The 17,172-nt window shown below is 41.9% G+C and overlaps 1 protein-coding gene across 5 annotated transcripts in view; it reads left to right on the forward strand.

Annotated features, from left to right (window-relative positions):
• Window positions 1-17,172, forward strand: part of ORC3 (origin recognition complex subunit 3) — a 66,362-nt gene that overhangs the window by 32,418 nt on the left and 16,772 nt on the right. For all 5 annotated transcript variants that reach the window (XM_036912181.2, XM_036912179.2, XM_036912180.2 and 2 more), the window contains 2 exons: window positions 9,545-9,661; window positions 10,540-10,619. In XM_036912181.2, coding sequence (XP_036768076.2) covers window positions 9,545-9,661; window positions 10,540-10,619 — 197 coding nt within the window. The remainder of the gene's footprint in view (window positions 1-9,544; window positions 9,662-10,539; window positions 10,620-17,172) is intronic.

The raw sequence follows: 17,172 nt of genomic DNA on the forward strand, positions 1-17,172 counted from the left end.
ATATTCTGTAAGACAAACTTAACACGTGGAATTTAGTGATCCTGTTCTTCTCCATAAGAGTGGTTACCCTCAAGCAGTGGGAATGTATCATTAACTACTTAATATAGTTGTCGGTTGTTGGCTAATTACTATAAAATATGTGAGGAATCTTACCTCCTAACTCCCTGGTTTTTAAAATGGAATCTTAGCCTTAAGATGGAGTCCCCCCTGTTCTTACTATACTGTTTTGTTTTGGCATTTTTCATCATACGCAGGAAAAATTAAACATGATGCTATTCTGTGTCCCTGCTGTGCCTCAGTTCTACCAGACCCTATCTTCTTTTCCTATGTATATATTTAAGTTTTACATAACCATTGGCTTCTCTTCTAACAAAAATAACTACCTCAGTAATGACAGAGACCTTGTCGTATAAGCAAACAATACATGAATGATTTTTGAACAAATGACAAATGTGGTTTTTTTTTAAGTTAAGCCAACATTAACAAATTAAGAAATTTTACACTAAAAATCCAGACTTTTGTCTTCTTTTGAAAAATTAGTAAACCTGGCCCACATCCAGCAAGACAACAAGCAGTTGCTCTTATTTAGAAGACCAACAGATTCTTGGCCTCCATTCTTTAATGTACTTTGTCATTCAACACATGTTTTTTGAGTTCCTACTGTGTGCTAAGTATTTCTCTAGGTGCTAAGAATACAAGAGTGAACAAAACAGACTAAAACCCCTGCCTTCATGGAGCCTACTGCTACCAAGGTAACCAGGTAAAATGTAATTTGTGTTAGTAATAACCGCTAAGGAAAAACAAGGCAAGGAAGGGAATATGAATCTCAGTGTGCGTGGGAAATGGGGTCAAAATTTTAAGGAAGGGCCTCACTGAGAAGGTGCACTTTTGAGCAGAGACCTAAAGGAAGAGACAGAACTTGCCATGCAAGAATGTGGAGGAAGAGAATACCAAGCAGAGCCACATCAAGTGGAAAGGTCCTGAGGTTGGAGCGTGTGTGTCACGTTTGAGAAAGAGGGAGGAGGCCGGCTGTATTTACTGTTTTTCTTATAGCCGAGCAATACTGTGAGCCTGTAACTGTCAAAGATCAGCAAAGACCAAGAGTTCTTAATGTTTCAAAAACAGGAAAAAAATGTATCCCTTTGGGAAATAATGGATATTCCTGGGCAAAGTACATCTTTGTTGAAAAGAATCATCCTAATGATCCTATTTCACAATTGTGAAATAAAACAGTGGCCCCCTATGACTAGTGTACAGAAAGATGCTGGGGGAAACATGTAATGATTGGGAAACAGGACTGCTATTTCAGTGGCTTTGTGTTTGCATGTGCATAGAGTGAAGCTGCTGTAATGAGTGGGAAATTTCTCAGACATCAAAACCTTCTACAGGTTTGAGTTTATAAAAAAGTGTTAGTAAAGTCCATTAGGGATTGTTGCCCTAGATAGGTAAAGGCATTTGTAGATACGTATCTCCGTAAGACAAAGAACTTAAGAGAACAGTTACATGAGAAAAGTTAATCATTTGTGGTGTTTTCTGATGCAACGGATAACACAGATACAAATAACAGAATCTTTCTTAAGTGGAGATTAGGTTCTGAAGTCAGCACATAAGGCAAAGATCTGGGATAGTCAAAATTATTCTTGAAAATCCCTTACAAAGGTGTATCAGATCTTCTTTCATTAAGTCCAGCAGAGGCAGTTTTATTTCCAGTGTTGGAACCAGAATTCCATTTCCTCAGTTGAGCATCAGATGAAATAGTCTGCCATGTTATATGAACAAACCAAAGCATTTTTATTTTATTTTTTTTTATTAGTTTTATTTTGGTATCATTAATCTACAGTTACATGAAGGACATTATGTTTACTAGGCTCCCCCCTTCAAGTCCCCCCCGACATACCCATTCACAGTCACTGACCATCAACATAGTATGATGCTGTAAAATCACTACTTGTCTTTGTGTTGCACAGCCCTCCCTGTGCCCACCCCCACACTATACATGTTAATCGTAATGCCCCCTTTCTTTTTTTCCGCCCTTATCCCTCCCTTCCCACCCCTTCTCCCCAGTCCCTTTCCCTTTGGTAAGTGTTAGTCCATTCTTGGGTTCTGAGCTTCTGCTGCTGTTTTGTTCCTTCAGTTTTCTTTTGTTCTTATACTCCACATATGAGTGAAATCATTTGGTACTTGTCTTTCTCTGCCTGGCTTATTTCACTGAGCATAATACCCTCTAGCTCCATCCATGTTGTTGCAAATGGTAGGATCTGTTTTTTTCTTATGGCTGAGTAATATTCCATTGTGTATATGTACCACATCTTCTTTATCCATTCATCTACTGATGGACATTTAGGTTGCTTCCATATCTTGGCTATTGTAAATAGTGCAGCGATAAACATAGGGGTGCATCTGTCTTTTTCAAACTGGGCTGCTGCACTCTTGGGGTAAATTCCTAGAAGTGGAATTCCTAGGTCAAATGGTGTTTCTATTTTGAGCATTTTGAGGAATCTCCATACTGCTTTCCACAATGGTTGAACTAATTTACATTCCCACCAGCAGTGTAGGAGGGTTCCCCTTTCTCCACAACCTCGCCAACATTTGTTGTTGTTTGTCTTTTGGATGGTAGCCATCCTTACTGGTGTGAGATGATATCTCATTGTGGTTTTAATTTGCATTTCTCTGATGACAAGTGATGTGGAGCATCTTTTCATGTGTCTGTTGGCCATCTGAATTTCTTCTTTAGAGAACTGTCTATTCAGCTCCTCTGCCCATTTTTTAATTGGATTATTTGCTTTTTGTTTGTTGAGGTGTGTGAGCTGTTTATATATTTTGGATGTCAACCCTTTATCAGATCTGTCATTTATGAATATATTCTCCCATACTGTAGGATACCTTTTTGTTCTATTAATGGTGTCCTTTGCTGTACAGAAGCTTTTCAGCTTGGTATAGTCCCATTTGTTCATTTTTGCTTTTGTTTCCCTTGCCCGGGGAGATATGTTCAAGAAGAGGTCACTCATGTTTATGTCTAAGTGATTTTTGCCTGTGTTTTTTTCTAAGAGTTTTATGGTTTCATGACTTACATTCAAGTCTTTGATCCATTTCGAATTTACTTTTGTGTATGGGGTTAGACAGTGATCCAGTTTCATTCTCTTACACATAGCTGTCCAGTTTTGCCAGCACCGTCTGTTCAAGAGACTGTCATTTCCCCATTTATATCCATGGCCCCTTTATCGAATATTAGTTGACCATACATGTTTGGGTTAATGTTTGGAGTCTCTATTCTGTTCCATTGGTCTGTGGCTCTGTTCTTGTGCCAGTACCAAATTATCTTGATTACTGTGGCTTTGGAGTAGAGCTTGAAGTTGGGGAGTGAGATCCCCCCTACTTTATTCTTCCTTCTCAGGATTGCTTTAGCTATTCGGGGTCTTTGGTTTTTCCATATGAATTTTTAACTATTTGTTCCAGTTCACTGAAGAATGCTCTTGGTAGTTTGATAGGGATTGCATCGAATCTGTAGATTGCTTTGGGCAGGATGGCCATTTTGACGATATTAATTCTTCCTAGCCAGGAGCATGGGATGAGTTTCCATTTGTTAGTGTCCTCTTTAATTTCTCTTAAGAGTGTCTTATAGTTTTCAGGGTATAGGTCTTTCGCTTCCTTGGTTAGGTTTATTCCTAGGTACTTTATTCTTTTTGATGCTATTGTGAATGGAATTGTTTTCCTGATTTCTCTTTCTATTAGTTTATTGTTAATGTATAGGAAAGCCACAGATTTCTGTGTGTTAATTTTGTATCCTGCAACTTTGCTGAATTCCGATACTAGCTCTAGTAGTTTTGGAGTGGAGTCTTTAGGGTTTTTTATGTACAGTATCATGTCATCTGCAAATAGTGACAGTTTAACTTCTTCTTTACCAATCTGGATCCCTTGTATTTCTTTGTTTTGTCTGATTGCCATGGCTAGGACCTGCAGTACTATGTTAAATAACAGTGGGGAGAGTGGGCATCCCTGTCTAGTTCCCGATCGCAGAGGAAAAGCTTTCAGCTTCTCGCTGTTCAGTATGATGTTGGCTGTGGGTTTATTATATATGGCCTCTATTATGTATAAATATATATATTGTAGAGGGTATACTTGCCCTCTATACCCATTTTGTTGAGAGTTTTTATCATGAATGGATGTTGAATTTTGTCGAATGCTTTTTCAGCATCTATGGAGATGATCATGTGGTTTTTGTCTTTCTTTTTGTTGATGTGGTGGATGATGTTGTTGGATTCTCGAATGTTGTACCATCCTTGAATCCCTGGGATGAATCCCACTTGGTCATGGTCTATGATCCTTTTGATGTATTTTTGAATTTGGTTTGCTAGTATTTTGTTGAGTATTTTTGCATCTATGTTCATCAGGGATATTGGTCTGTAGTTTTCTTTTTTGGTGGGGTCTTTGCCTGGTTTTGGTATTAGGGTGATGTTGGTTTCATAGAATGAGTTTGGGAGTATTCCCTCCTCTTCTATTTTTTGGAAAACTTTAAGGAGAATGGGTATTATGTCTTCTGTGTATGTCTGATAAAATTCTGAGGTAAATCCATCTGGCCCGGGGGTTTTGTTCTTTGGTAGTTTTTTGATTACTGCTTCAATTTTGTTGCTGGTAATTGGTCTGTTTAGATTTTCTGTTTCTTACTGGGTCAGTCTTGGAAGGTTGTATTTTTCTAGGAAGTTGTCCATTTCTCCTAGGTTTTCTAGCTTGTTAGCATATAGGTTTTCATAGTATTCTCTAATAATTCTTTGTATTTCTGTGGGGTCCGTCATGATTTTTCCTTTCTCATTTCTGATTCTGTTGATGTGTGTTGACTCTCTTTTCCTCTTAATAAGTCTGGCTAGAGGCTTATCTATTTTGTTTATTTTCTCGAAGAACCAGCTCTTGGTTTCATTGATTTTTGCTATTGCTTTATTCTTCTCAATTTTATTTATTTCTTCTCTGATCTTTATTATGTCACTCCTTCTGCTGACCTTAGGCCTCATTTGTTCTTCTTTTTCCAATTTCGATAATTGTGACATTAGACCATTCATTTGGGATTGTTCTTCCTTCTTTAAGTATGCCTGGATTGCTATATACTTTCCTCTTAAGACTGCTTTTGCTGTATCCCACAGTAGTTGGGGCTTTGTGTTGTTGTTGTCGTTTGTTTCCATATATTGCTGGATCTCCATTTTAATTTGGTCATTGATCCATTGATTATTTAGAAGCGTGTTGTTAAGCCTCCATGTGTTTGTGAGACTTTTTGCTTTCTTTGTACCATTTATTTCTAGTTTTATGCCTTTGTGGTCTGAAAAGTTGGTTGGTAGGATTTCAATCTTTTGGAATTTACTGAGGCTCTTTTTGTGGCCTAGTATGTGGTCTATTCTGGAGAATGTTCCATGTGCACTTGAGAAGAATGTGTATCCTGTTGCTTTTGGATGTAGAGTTCTGTAGATGTCTACTAGGTCCATCTGTTCTAGTGTGTTGTTCAGTGCCTCTGTGTCCTTACTTATTTTCTTTCTGGTGGATCTGTCCTTTGGAGTGAGTGGTGTGTTGAAGTCTCCCAAAATGAATGCATTGCATTCTATTTCCTCCTTTAATTCTGTTAGTATTTATTTCACATATGTTGGTGCTCCTGTATTTGGTGCATATATATTTATAATGGTTATATCCTCTTGTTGGACTGAGCCCTTTATCATTATGTAATGTCCTTCTTTATCTTTTGTTACTTTCTTTATTTTGAAGTGTATTTTGTCTGATACTAGTATTGCAACACCTGCTTTTTTCTCTCTGTTGTTTGCATGAAATATCTTTTTCCATCGCTTGACTTTAAGTCTGTGCATGTCTTTGGGTTTGAGGTGAGTCTCTTGTAAGCAGCATATGGATGGGTCTTGCTTTTTTATCCATTCTATTACTCTGTGTCTTTTGATTGGTGCATTCAGTTCATTTACATTTAGGGTGATTATTGAAAGGTATGTACTTATTGCCATTGCAGGCTTTAAGTTTGTGGTTACCAAAGTTTTGAGGTTAGCTTCTTTACTATCCTACTGTCCAACTTAACTCGCTTACTGAGCTATTATAAACATGGTCTGACAATTCTTTATTTCTCTCCCTTCTTATTCCTCCTCCTCCCCTCTTCATATGTTTGGTGTTTTGTTCTGTGCTCTTTTTAGGAGTGCTCTCATCTAGAGCAATCCCTGTAAGATGCCCTGTAGAGGTGGTTTGTGGGAGGCAAATTCCCTCAACTTTTGCTCGTCTGGGAATTGTTTAATCCCTCCTTCATATTTAAGTGATAATCGTGCTGGATACAGTAGTCTTGGTTAGAGGCCCTTCTGTTTCATTGCATTAAGTATATCATGCCATTCTCTTCTGGCCTGTAAGGTTTCTGTTGAGAAGTCTGATGATAGCCTGATGGGTTTTCCTTTGTAGGTGACCTTTTTTTTGGTCTCTGGCTGCCTTTAATACTCTGTCCTTGTCTTTGATCTTTGCCATTTTAATTATTATGTGTCTTGGTGTTGCCCTCCTTGGATCCCTTGTCATGGGAGTTCTGTGTACCTCTGTGGTCTGAGAGGCCATTTCCTCCCCTAGTTTGGGGAAGTTTTCAGCAATTATTTCTTCAAAGACACTTTCTATCCCTTTTTCTCTCTTTTCTTCTGGTACTCGTATAATGCGGATATTGTTCCGTTTCAATTGGTCACACAGTTCTCTTAAAATTCTTTCATTCCTGGAGATCCTTTTATCTCTCTCTGCATCAGCTTCTCTGCGTTCCTGTTCTCTGTTTTCTAGTCCATTAATGGTCTCTTGCATCTCGTCCATTCTGTTTTGAAGTCCTTCCAGAGATTGTTTTATTTCTGTATTCTCCCTCCTTAGTTCTTGCATATTTCTCTGCAAGTCCATCAGCATGGTTATGACTTTTGTTTTGAATTCTTTTTCAAGAAGATTGGTTAAATCTATCTCCCCAGGTTCCTTCTCAGGGGAAGATGTAGAATATGTCGAAGCTGTCTGGGTTAGTCTTGTCTGGATCAAATTTTTTTGCCTTTTCATGTTGATAGGTGCAGTGGAGTGCTATTGATGCGTCTATCAGCTGAGAGAGTCAAGCCTCTTTCCACTTGGCTCCTGGCCTTTCTTTACTGGGACAACTGCGACCCCTAGTGGCTTGTGTTGGGTAATTGCTTGTAGACTGGGTCTCTGCATCTTGCCTGGCGGTATGGAGGAAGCTCCCTTGCTGAGGGCGTGGCCAGCCTCAGGCTGCTGCTCTGCTGTGGCGGGGCCCCGGAGGGGTAATGGACGGGGGGCTGTTTGGCTGTTTACCTCCGTGAGGGGTCTCAGAGCTGTTGCCCAGGGGGTTAGTGCGCCCAGGGTTCCCTGGAATTTCCAGCTGCTGGACTGTGACCCGGGATGCTTCTGTCCAGCAGTGGGGTCCCTGTCCCTTTAAGACTTTCAAAAAGCGCTTGCTTTTCTTTGTCACAGGGGCGCCGGCTGTAGGACCTGCTCACAGGTCTTGCTGTCCTGCTTCACTAGTTTCCAGCACCCCACGCATGCACTGTGTGTCTGCGCTCTGGCCCGGATGGCTGGGGCTGGGTGTTTAGCAGCCCTGGGCTCCCTCTCCCTCTCTGCTCTGACTCCTCTCCTCCCGCCGGAAACTGGGGTGAGGGGCCTCGGGTCCTGCCGGGCTGTGGCTTGTATCTTACCCCTTTCACCAGGCGCTGGGCTCTCGCAGGTGTGGATGTGGTCTGGCTGTTGTCCTGTGTTTTCTGGTCTCTCTTTTAGGGATAGTTGTGTTTGTTGTATTTTCAAAAATATATATGTTTTTGGGAGGAGATTCCCACTATCCTACTCATGCCGCCATCTTGGCTCCGCCCCAGCAAAGCATTTTTAAATGCTAGAATTCCACTCAGCACAGGCATATAATCACCCAGGGAGAAGCGTGAAGGGACTAAGACCATATGGGAGAAAAACTTGTTCATATCTGTACTCTAGGGCATAGTTTGCTGAATGTACAACATTGCCCATGACGTTTGTTTTTCTTTTCTCTTCCAAGTAGATGCAGGGAAGGTGTCATTCAGCTCTGTTAACACCTAGTTGTGTGTACATACTGTTACCCTGCAAAGCAAAATAACAGAGTGCAAGGAACATGAAGTCTGTTATTCAGTAATAGGTTCCTTTTTCTACAGAACATTCCCCCATTTAAAAGCTGCTTAAGCAGTATCAAGGCACACAATTAGTGGCTTTATGCATTCTCTGTATTATAGCTTACAGTAAAAATAAAATGTACTCTCCCAGTGGTAGTTAAGTACCCTTTGTTATGATAGGAGACCCAGATTTTTTAAATTACCAGCTAACTCAAATAGTGGGAGGAAAAACATTTTGATACTTTCTCTTTCACTTGATCTGTGCTTTCAGGTACATAGATTGGTTACCAAGGAATTGGTTTCTAAAAGAGTTAGGAAAATACATCAGATTTGTTGCTTTATATAGTATGTTAGAGCTGCTTGAATTTATTGATGTCTGAGGTGTTGTTTTCTGTATAGTAACTTAGATCCGTTTGAATTTATTGATGTCTGAGGTGTTGTTTTCTGCATGGTTGACTGCTAAAAATAACGGGTATCTGCAAGATACTGCTGGAAAAAAGCCCAATACTTAAATCCTTTATTTGACTTCTTAAAGGAGCAAAAAAATGAAGACAATGCCATAGATCATAATCCTCTTAGGAAAATGTTACAGAAATAAGCAGTTATAAAAGCATTTGAGTCCTGAAAAACACTTGATAGGCTGTGTTTTAATATCATTTCTAAACTATTACAGAAAGCTCTAGAAAACAGTATTCCTACACCCCCTCCCCTGGGCAAAAAACAAACCCTTTTGGAACTGATTTCTGAGATTAGTTATCCCATAGGTTTCTTAAGACACTGTCTCCCATATCATACTGGATGGATTCTAAATTATAAAGTTTGTGGGCTTCAGATTGCTCATTCCTTTTACTTCTTAATAGGTAAAGTGAATAAAACCAGTATTGGAAATTCTCAACAAGAGGCAGGGATTTATCAGAATCACCTGTGGTGTTTCCTCTAGCAGTACCTTAAGAAAAGCATACATTATACACAGAACTTCTGTTGCTACTGGGCTCTCCAGTGATCTCCTCACCCTTCTGATGCCATTGAGGTAAAAGGCAAAAGGCCTGCCTCATGGTGGCACACGCCAGGTGACTGGCACAAGCAAGCACCCAGTAAGGTGCTCCTTTGCACACTTGTGTTTTTGGGGGTCAAGTTATTGTTGCAATGCTTGTGATAGGAGGAAGTTGAGTTACAGTATTAATTTTGATGTGGGTAAAATATCACCAGACTTGGTAGTAAATCAGAAGTGCCTCGCCTTTATCCTGGATTTTGTGTACATTATAAATTCTCAGAATTAAGGAACTTAATTTGTAATTCTGAATCTTCTCATCAGTTTTCTGGAAATTATATATATTCATGAAGTAGATTTTATTATTATATTTCTTTTAACTACTGACTTACATGTTTATAATGTGTTCTTTAATTATTAGGAGGAAACAAAAGTGTTACTAGAAAACCTGCATGGTTACCATACAAATTACTTCCTGGTTTTGAGATGTCTTCATCAGTTCACCTCTTCTCTTCCCAAGTACCCATTGGGTCGACAGGTAACCAGAACTTCCTCATTTGAAATTTGTGCAGTAGGAATTAGTTTCTTGCTTTGATTTCTGCAACATTCAGGCATCAGAATTTGAAATGGATCCAAATCTTGCAATGAGTGCACAATTTAAATCCATTCCAGCTCTACACATTACTGGTAATTGAAACAGTACTTTTTGTTCTGATGGCTACAGTGAGGAAACTGCCACATAAATTCTAGTGGTATTGCTTCCCCTCTGGTATATGTGTACAAAGGCATTTAACTTTCTTCCTTCAACACTGCTTTGTCACTTTCACTGAGAGTGTCACTTTCTCTGAGAAAGCTGATTCTCCACCTTAGTGAAATGGAAAAAAGAATCTGTTTGAGAATACTTAATGGTTAATCTTGCATTGCACTAGGAACTAAAAGGGAAGCAGTACTTCTGCTCCTTGCAAACTTACGTCCACAGGCCTTTGTATCATACCATTCATCTATGAGCCATCTCTGGAGTGGATGTTAATGGAAGAATTCTGTATTCCTAAATCTTTGCATCCTTAAATGTTTACAGAACAAATATAAATATGTAAGAATGACTTGCATATAAGATTATTTCTGCCATTAAACCTTCTTTTTAATATTCACATTGTTTTTATCATTTCCTTATTGCAAAGTGACCGGTCATATCAGCCCATCCCAGTATAGTCTCCATTTGCTTTTATGTAAATGGTGTTCCTATAAAGCTTGATCCAAATGATACAGACCAAGTCACTTGTCATCTTAAGAAGATTGTTGTTTTTAATAATAAAAATTCTTTTTGTCTTAACTACTTATGATTTTTCCAAACCAGTAGTGTACCAGCTTAGTACAGCACTTTTGGTTCCTCACTAGTATGCTGTTTACTTACAGATCAGAGAGCTGTATTGCACATGTTTAGAAAAGAACATATGGGATTCAGAGGAGTATGCCTCGGCCTTGCAGCTGTTGAGGTAGTTTGGTTTTTTTCATTTTTGTCTGCTCTAAGCCTATACCTTCCTCCAGAACTCAGCCTGCTAAGGAGTTTCATAAGTAGCCGTGTTGTATATAATACCTGGATATATCTTGAATTTATGTTTATAGTTTTCGCTGTTTTTAATGTAGCATCCCTCCATTTCTTTGCTGGTTTTACCTTATTTTTGGACTTGAGACTTTTAAACGAATGTTTATTTAGTGAAATGTTGACACTACATGAGGAGAGCTTAGGTATGGATCATTTTAATCCAGCCAGTTTAACATGGCAGGGAGAGTCATCATGGAAAGTGAGCTCACCGTGGCCCCAACCTGAGGGGTGGAGGAACAGCAGCATTGGTGAAATGCATCCTGGGAAGGAGGTCACTGCTAACCTTGATGAGATGCAACCATGAATAGGCAGTGGCCTTGATGTTTCACCCCTTCTGAGCTGGCTCTGTCCACATTAATAGTGGATAATTTATAATTTATATAACTCATAGTTTATATCAATAATAAGGTATTTAATGTCACTGGTGGATACCAAAGATCACTTGCTATCCATGATAAATTTACCTTTTAAAGTTACAACAATCATTTGTTTTCCTTGGCTTTAGTTCTTATATGTATCGTGATTTTTTATTCTTCCATAAAAATAATGACTACTTGGATAGTGAAAAAAGGAAAATAAGTGTAAGGTTTCTGCACACAGCCTTAAAATTTTCCTCAGTGGATATGAATCCTTATATAAAAATACTATAAAGTCTGAGAACTGAATGTTTATTACATCTTCATTTCCTCTGGGCCCACAAGAAAAGAACAGATGGGCACAGTAGGAGGAAAATTCACACTGAAAGTACTTTAAGTCCAGAGGCTTACTAATACAAATGTTAGTGATCTAGGTAGTGCAGTTTAAGATAGGAAACCAATTTGATGCTTTCTAGAAAAACAATTCCCCATGGAAACTAGATTGCCACTGAAAAGCTCTTTTTCTTATTCTTTTAAAAAATTTTTGATTTCATTTTTTTTAAATGCCAGCGAGATTTCTACATATTTATATGCTTCAACTGGAGTATTTCTGAGACTTTTTTGGCTTTCTATTCAAGTCAAATACTTACCTCAAACACCCAGTTGTTTCTTTCTGGGTTTCCTCTTTAACCTTTGTGATGAGTGATTTGTCTTCTTTTCCAGCTGGATATTCCCAAATTCATCGATTCTTTTGTCAGGGAAGGGCTTGTTCTTTTCCTTCTGCATCTCGCTGGCCCTGGTAATCTTGGGGCACAAGGCAAAGATCAAGAATGCCAATTCCAAACTAGGACAAAGAAATACTGTAGCTCTTGGGGGGAGGGTTTTCCCAGCCGGAGGCAAATACCCTATGAAATCAATGAAACCCAGTAAGTCAAGGGAAAGGGGCCATTGGGAGAAACCGATTTTTATTCCTCACAACTGAGATTTGCTGGCCAGGCTCATCCCCACCCATCTCCTCCAGCCTCTGCTGGCCGTCTGCCCCATGGTGCGCTCTCTACTTCCCACCTGCCCTCTCTGGGAGAAACTCCATTGGCGGGTCCTTGGTGACCGGCAGATGCCAGACCAATTACATACCAGGAACAGAAGATAAGAGAGAACAGCCATCTTCTCTCCACCCTTGCACCAGAGGCTGCAGCAATAAACACCTATTGATATGTAAATGTACTAAGACTAGGTGGGAGATTATGGAAATTCTGCCATTTACCCCACAACCCACCCCTCCAGAATTCTCACCTTATACTCTACACACGCCACAGTCTTCTGCAACAACCTCTGTGAGAGAAAACTGGAATACTGAAACCAGATTAATAACATCCAGTTACAACAGAAATTATGCAAAAGTCATGACAGTCCTCAAGCCTGAGGATCCAGCTGGGTTCAAAGTCCTCCTCATTTTAAGCCCATAGCTGGCCCGTTCCCCAGAAGCCCAGCCGCTGAACTAGTAAGGAGCTCTGTGCACACTCAGCAAGCAGCAGCTATAGCCGGGAGGTGGGCCCAAGCCACAGGACTGTAGAAGAGAACAACCTTAAGGGTGATGCAATACATGTTTAATGTCACCCCATCAGGCAGGGTGCATGCAGAGAACGGTCCTGTGAGTGGACAGTGGCAGGACAGGTGCAGGTGTAGTGCTACTGGAAGCACAGGCACTGGCCACAATAATAAGACAAAACTCCGCAGTTGCTTTTACCTTCCAGCCACCTGGGTGCACTACTGTGACCTTTGGGGGTGCTCTGCAGTTACTCCAGGAACACACAGGAGGCCAGCTTCCAGGCCTTGTCCCCAAAGGGGCCAGTAGCGGCAGCCATTGCCAGCCCATGGGTCAAGATGTCCAAGGCCACGTAGTCTCCAGGTTGCTGTGGGGCTCAGTCACATAATGTGTTCCTGCCAGGCTCTACTGAGTTCTCCAAATGTCAGAGGCAGGCCTCACCTACAGTCTAGAGCCCACTGGTGTTTTGCCCTGGACCAAGTTGTCTGCTCCATCATCCCCTGGGGATGCCAAGGCAAACAGCCTGCAAGTTGCTGCCAGAGACTCCAGTCACACGGACCTCTAGTTTGTCCATTTTGCAATGGTGGAGGTGACTGCACATGTTTTATCCGAGCCCACCTGAGCCCTTGTGTACCAAGGGGCACAAGGACTTCAGCCTTTGTGCCAAGTGCAGGATAAACACTCCAGTAGCCTACAGGACTCTTCTTGCAATAATGCCAGAGTTACCTGTAAAAGAATCAGGTGAGCATAAGATCACACACAACATTAGACTTAGCTATTCCGAAGGGGATTCAGGCTCATTCCACTCTTGACAGCTCACCTCTGCAACCATTGTAAAAGTGTGGGCCCCAGGACACCATTCAGGGTCACAGTAAATCAAGGAGCATCCAGCTCCTGTGTCCACCAAAGCAAGGACATACTACACATTCATTGGGGACTGATCATTTACTCATCATGGGGCCTCTGTCAGAAGAGGCCCCAGCCAGCTCCACAAGGTGGGTGCCTGACACTCTGCTCAGTCAAACCGTAAGGCCCAACTGTCCTCTGGCAAGGGTCCAGGTGGGTTCTGCATGTCCTCCCCCAGCAAGTACTGCTGGCACACAGGCTGGACATGGGGCTTTGCCTCTGGCTTCCGTGTCCTGGACCCCAGCAGCTGGAGCTGCTGCTCTGGCTTTCATTGGTGCCACAGTTCTAACAAGACCCTATTGGGTTGCCTGTAAAGTTTTTCTTTCATACCCCCGCCTTTATCAAATCAACCTACATCTGGGTCTTCAAGACCTTCACAGGGCCCTTTGAGACCCTGCTTTCAGTTGTTGAATGTATTTCCTTCCATTCTCTTATTGCTTCAACCTCCCCCAGATCTGCTACAGTATGAGTAACCTCACTTATGGGTTGCCCTACATGGGAGGCAAGAATAGTCACTAGGGACCCAAAGAGAGATGGGGGAGCTGTATGCAGCACCAGATTTTTCATCCCTATGGTGAACAACTCATCAGGACCCTGAGTGTCTATATTGTAGGTGATATTTTTCATGCCCAACTCCTGTAAAACCTGGAGCTCTACATACATTTGCCAGCTAGTGGGGAAGTGTGGTAAATCACCCCAATTAGGTCAAATTACCTTGAGAGCTGCAGTCAGCCAATCCAAAAATGCATGATTCCTTGGGGTCTGATGGGCATTTTGTAATCTCTGCCAGAGAGCGGAATGAGTTGTTAGAGAAGCCAGTTTACCCATTTCTGGCCCAGACAGAACAATGCCCTCTACTCCTAAATCCCAAAGACGTAAAAGCCATGTAGGCAAAGGTTCTGAGGGCTTCTGCTAACACTGGGTGCTCAAATCCACCAGCTTAGCCTGGGTGGAGGGGTGGAGGGAGGGTGCTCCACAACCTAGGGAGGGGGCTGCTCCTCTCCCTAAGGAACCCATGGTTTTTCTGTCTTTATTTTCTTAACTACAGCCAGGTGAGCCTCCACTGTGGGAAGGGCTGGTGCCTCGGGCAGTGGCCTTGGCAACAGCTCTGCCCTGGCCCCACCCCCTCACCCTCCACGGCTCCTCCTCCCTGCCGTCTCTACAGTCTCTTGGGCTGAAGGCACCACCCCTTCCTTCACCTCCCCCCAGTCTCTTGCAGCGTGCATTTTTCTGCTGCTGCCTCCCTCGCTGCTTAGTATGTCTTTCAGCAGTGCAACCTCGGTTTTCAATAGCTTTTGTTCCCTTTTCAGAGCATTCCACCACTCATTTTCCTGTTCTTCCAGTTAGCACTGAAGTGTGTCTCTCTCCTTGGTAACCCTTTCCAGCACCATGAGAAACAGCCACCCCTCATACCCTGCTGTCCCGAGGCTACTCAGTTCCCCCCAGGAGTCCCCTATTTTGCAGAGCGCCTACCCCACTGCCTCAGGTGTCCCCACCCTCCCCCAGTTCTGGGGAGGGGCCCACTCTTCTAGGAGGCACCTTACCCCAAACCAAATCCCCACTAGGGATCCCCAGGTGAATCCCCACCACCCACAGGGGGATCCCTGGGTGAAGCGCCACCATCCCCAGGGGCATATCCAGGTGTTGCCCTACCATCTACGGGGGGTTCCAGAGTGTCTCCCCACCACCCTCAGGGGGGTTCCTGGGTGTCTCCTCACCATCTATAGGGGCAGCCTACCCAAACATCTCACCCAAAAGATTTCAGGTTCACCAGATCCTGCTAACTGTGCCAAATGTAGCTCCAGGGGAAAGGGTGTTCCCAGCCTGGGACAAGTGCCTTATGAAACTGGTGAAACCGAAATAAGTCAAGGGAAAGGGTAGGTTGGGAGAAATTGTTTTTGATTCCTCACAACTTGCTCGAATTCGCTGGCCAGACTCGGCCCCATCTGTCTCCACCAGCCGCCCCTTGTGCTCTGCCCCCTTGGTGCCCTCTCTGCTTCCCACCTGCCCCTTCCAGGAGGAACTCCATTGGTAGGTCCTTGGTGACTGGGAGATGCCAAACTAATTATGCTCCAGGAACTGATGGGAGGAGAGAATGGTCGTCCTTTCTCCACCCCTTGCCCCAGAGGCTGCCACAGCGGCACTTATTGGTATGTAACTGACTGAGGCCAGGCAGGAGATTCTGGGAATTCCGCAACTTACCCCACAAACATGAACAATAATAGTAATGGTGACAGTCGTAACCACAGTTCATGAAGGCTTGCAGTGTGCACTGTTAGGCACTTTCAGCTCATCTTCCATTCTAACACTCAGGTATACCTTTATGGCAGCTATTCACCAAACTTCACAGCTGGCAAACTGAAACAAAGATAGGGCTTAAGTGATTTGCCTGAGTTGTTCTAGCTGTTAATGGAATCAGGATTCTAATCCAGGTTTGACTTCAAAACTGTTCCTTGCTAAGAACTAAAGTAGAGATTTGGTTAATTTTTCACTCAACCATGTATCATTATATAAGGATATATATAAGTTAAAGTGGCCATTTGGGAATAGGAAGTGGTAAAAATTATGCTAACCCAGCAGTGAACTAGGTGAATACCCTGGCTTTTCTTGGTCAGCTGTGAAAAAACTTGAGAGAAAAAATTTACTTTTCTATTGGAGAGAATTTCTTGATAGCCATCTGGTAAGCAAACACCAGACCAAGAATTTTCAAACTTTTGAAATTCAAAAAACCTTGCTTCAGTAATAAGGCTTTAAGGGGTTGATAGAAATCCTAGAGTCCTCAGTTTACAGAACATAGTGGGTCAGCTGGGCCTCAGGGTCCTGTACCCTCGAGTGAGCAGCAGTGCATCACCAAAGCAGTGCTTCTTGGCCTGGGGTAATGAGAAGTATGCCCCTCTTATTAGGGGGGTTAGCTCTGCCCCCAACTCCAACAACTGAGAAGTACTCATCTAGATTTATCTCATTTTCTTTCAGAGAATGAAGTAAAAGCCAGAAACATTGACTTTTCTGCAGTTGGCAGAGCTGGAATTTAAGTCTTAACCTTCAGAGTTTAGCCTGTTTTGCAGTCCTATTCTAATTATTTGAGGGTTGATATTAAAGAAAATTTATATGGGTCTGTGGCCAGTAGTCCATGTTCAGAGCAGAGCCAGAGTTTTAAAGTGAACTAGCAGAGCAAGCTTCTCTGGATTCAACCCCCAGCCCACCCCTCCTGACACTAGTCATCTTGGCACAGGGTACAGACATTTCATGGAAAGGAGCCACAGTGTCTGGTCTGCTTATCCCAAGTGTAACCTTGTAAGCTTGCTACAGAAACAGATTTGTAAATTGAAGTTGATTGATAGCTAAAGGAATTTACTTTAGAGTGAAAGAAATTATTCTAATTTCTGTCTGAGTAAGGCTTTTGAGTTGAATACTAATATATTATTAGTGGGTTAGCTCAGCTTTCATTGAGTTAAAAAAAAAAATGACCCAAGTAATAATATTAACATTTGATCACTTTAGCTTAGTTCAAAGAGACAAAAGAGATTTGGACTCTAAATATTGTATTGTTTTCTGACTGTAGATCAACTTTAGATGACATTTAAAGATTTAGCTATGAAAAATCACAGCTCCACTTCTTTGAGATGCTTCCAAGT

The sequence above is a fragment of the Manis pentadactyla genome, chromosome 12 (assembly GCF_030020395.1).
Source record: "Manis pentadactyla isolate mManPen7 chromosome 12, mManPen7.hap1, whole genome shotgun sequence".
Lineage (NCBI taxonomy): Eukaryota > Metazoa > Chordata > Mammalia > Pholidota > Manidae > Manis > Manis pentadactyla.